General features: G+C 39.7%; 1 protein-coding gene across 2 annotated transcripts; it reads right to left on the bottom strand.

Moving 5' to 3' along the window:
* Positions 1–283: 283 nt before the first annotated feature.
* Positions 284–2,446, bottom strand: LOC132784388 (ferritin heavy chain). Of its 2 annotated transcripts, XM_060789977.1 has the most exons (4): positions 2,328–2,446; positions 1,984–2,092; positions 745–1,022; positions 284–668 (listed from the first exon to the last, which is right to left on the bottom strand). In XM_060789977.1, the coding sequence occupies exons 2-4, from the start codon at positions 2,063–2,065 to the stop codon at positions 387–389; spliced, it is 642 nt and encodes a 213-aa protein (XP_060645960.1). In that variant the 5' UTR covers positions 2,066–2,092; positions 2,328–2,446; the 3' UTR covers positions 284–386. The 2 variants fall into 2 exon arrangements, with proteins under 2 accessions (XP_060645960.1, XP_060645959.1); XM_060789976.1 differs by having other exon boundaries at positions 1,984–2,423.
* Between the last annotated feature and the right edge of the window lie 222 nt (positions 2,447–2,668).

Raw genomic sequence — 2,668 nt, 5'->3', positions numbered from 1 at the left:
TGATAAACATTTGCCGCTGATTTCTGTTAAGTCCAATTCAAAGTGGTTCGATAAGAAAAACTCGATGATTTAACTGTGCATTGGAATGGAATTGAATGCAAACAGATCGAAATATTTATTACAAATTAAACAAAATTAATAGAGAAATTGAACTTTTCATTACGATTTAATTATGGACTAAATTTGGCAAAATGTTTAAATGACAAAATACTTGATGCATTCATTCTTTTTGTGCTGAATTGTTCTTGCTGTTTGTTGTTGTTCATTGTTGCGGCTGATTACAGTAAATTTTAAATAATAGTTTTATTTGTTGTTTTTTTTTTTTGAAAGAGCACAGTTAAAACTATGAATAGCTTGCTAGTGATTGAGTTGAGGGTTGATTTCCCTTACAAGTTCTTGTCGAACAGGAATTCGCCAAGCTCGCCATGCGAGTCCATCATCTTCTCCAATGTGGTGATCTTGCCAGCCAGGTCGCGTTGGCCAGTCAGCTGCTCCTCCAGATAGACGCCAGTCAGATAATCGACCAGATGGTAATCGTTATCTTCACCATTCTTGGCGGTGCCCTCGCAGGTCTTGATAAGAGCGCGAATAGAGTTGGTCACCTCGGTTTCCAGCTTGAAGGCCGCCTCCAAAGCAGACAGACCAGTCCATTTGCTCACATCAACAGTCTATTGTGTTTGTGATATCAGAAATGAATGAAATAATCAAAAAGGAAATTATCAATTGAACAAATAGAGTACTAACCGGCACTTTGATAAGGTTGTTCACGGTGTCGGTCAGTTGACCACGCATCGACAGATATTCAACCAGCTTGGCTCCATGCTCACGCTCTTCCTTGGCGGCCTTGATAAAGTGCTCGGTGAATCCGGGACGATTAACGGTGTCGGTGGCGAAATGGGCAGCCATGGCCAAGTATTGGGTGGAGGCGAAGATTTCCTTTTGGATCTGCTTGCGCATGCTGTTAATGCAAGGCGCCTTCATGTCGGGCCATCCGCTGAAGGCGGCATTCGACTTGATGTTGCCTGCAATGCAACGGAAACAATATCGAGCGTTAGAATTATTTTAATGTCAATAAAATGAATAACAATAATAATAAGAGCAGGAATTTCACCTACAAGTTAATAGATCATCATCTTGCAATTTATTCGTCACCTTGATTTCATCGTTCTTTTGAATCTTCAACTCCTGCACAACACTGAACTGACTAGCTGTGGGCGTGGAGAGGCAGGCGAGAAGCAAGGAGAGTTACGTATGACATTGCATAAGCATAGTCAGTCGATGCAATTGATGCAATGCTAATTCCATATTCTAGAACAACTAGAACAAAGCATGTGCAAAGCCAAAGTGCAGTAAGAAGTCTCTCTTTTCTGTCTTCTCTTTGTGGTAACGTGCGCAGCGGTCGCCATAGTAACGGCATTTGTTTTGATTTTGTGCCGTGTGCAAAAACGACGCTCTCACTTTTCTTCAGAATAAACTGTCTCGCTCGCACTTTCACAACCGCGCTTATACTTTGTTATGCTTTTGACAGAGGGCCGTGTGCAAACTCAAATCACAAAAACAACAACAACAAGCTGAGAGGCTCTTAATCAAGCTGACAAAAATTCACGCATTATTCAATATGCAATAGTAGGTTACACAATGAAATCAAGCTTTCTATTAAAATCGCGACTTGCAAAAAACATAATTGAGTTCATCTACACGTTGAATAAAAATTAAGACGTAGGAAATTCCCATAGCAAGCTGTGAAGAGAGCACTTTACCCCACAAAGAAGGCAACAGCTGGGTTGAAATGCTCTCTTAATTGTTTCTCTCTCTTGGTATTGCTCGCTCAGTTATTGTATGCTCTCACTCTCTTTGTTTGGCCACTACTTCGTCGCAAACCAAAAGTAAATTGCGTCGAATTTTATTGGTTTTTTCAGAGTATTTTTGTTTTGTTTTTAAATTGTAAATTGTAATTTAGGAATAAATGATTGTAATACTTACATTTTAGACTATCAGCCTGAGCCACGTTGGCCAGAGCCAGAACGACCAGCAGACTTGCAATACTCGCAATTAATTTCACCATTTTTGTTCTTCGGGTTGCAGTTGATGTCTTTACACAAAATCACAGAACAAATTTATATCACTTTCAGTTAATAATTCAATGATTTCAATGCTTAGTTTAAAATGAAAATGAACCGTTTATGTTGGTTAACCAATGTTAAATAGAAGTTTCGAGTGCGAATCTTTGCTTGTCACAGCTGCCTTTACACACACTGGCATAGAAGGCAAAGCTTGCTCTTGCTTTTTTTCGGGAATTATACACCCAGATTTAATTCTTCCGGTACCTTAGTAATTCCTATGCTATATGACGGGCAAATTATTTTGTCGTATGTTTTTCTTTATTAAACTTTTCTGCTTTACGCGCCTTCGCTATGTGAATGCAAACTGTCGGAGCTGCTGTCGAGTAAAACACTTTTAAACGCTTCGTCGCTGTCAGACTCGCTCCCAAAGAGCGCAGCTCGTACATGTACACAATATACGTGTGCCATGACTGTGTGTGTGTGAGTGTGCTCTTATCATTTCAATATGTCGTCGTAGTCGCTCTGATAATTTCATATTTGATTCTATAGACGCACTTGATTTACAATACTTACTTCCACACGTCCTCACTGCAAAACTGCCTCTA

The sequence above is a fragment of the Drosophila nasuta genome, chromosome 2R (assembly GCF_023558535.2).
Source record: "Drosophila nasuta strain 15112-1781.00 chromosome 2R, ASM2355853v1, whole genome shotgun sequence".
NCBI lineage: Eukaryota > Metazoa > Arthropoda > Insecta > Diptera > Drosophilidae > Drosophila > Drosophila nasuta.
Note: the sequence above shows the minus strand (reverse complement) of the source record. Positions and strands in the feature narration are given on the sequence as shown.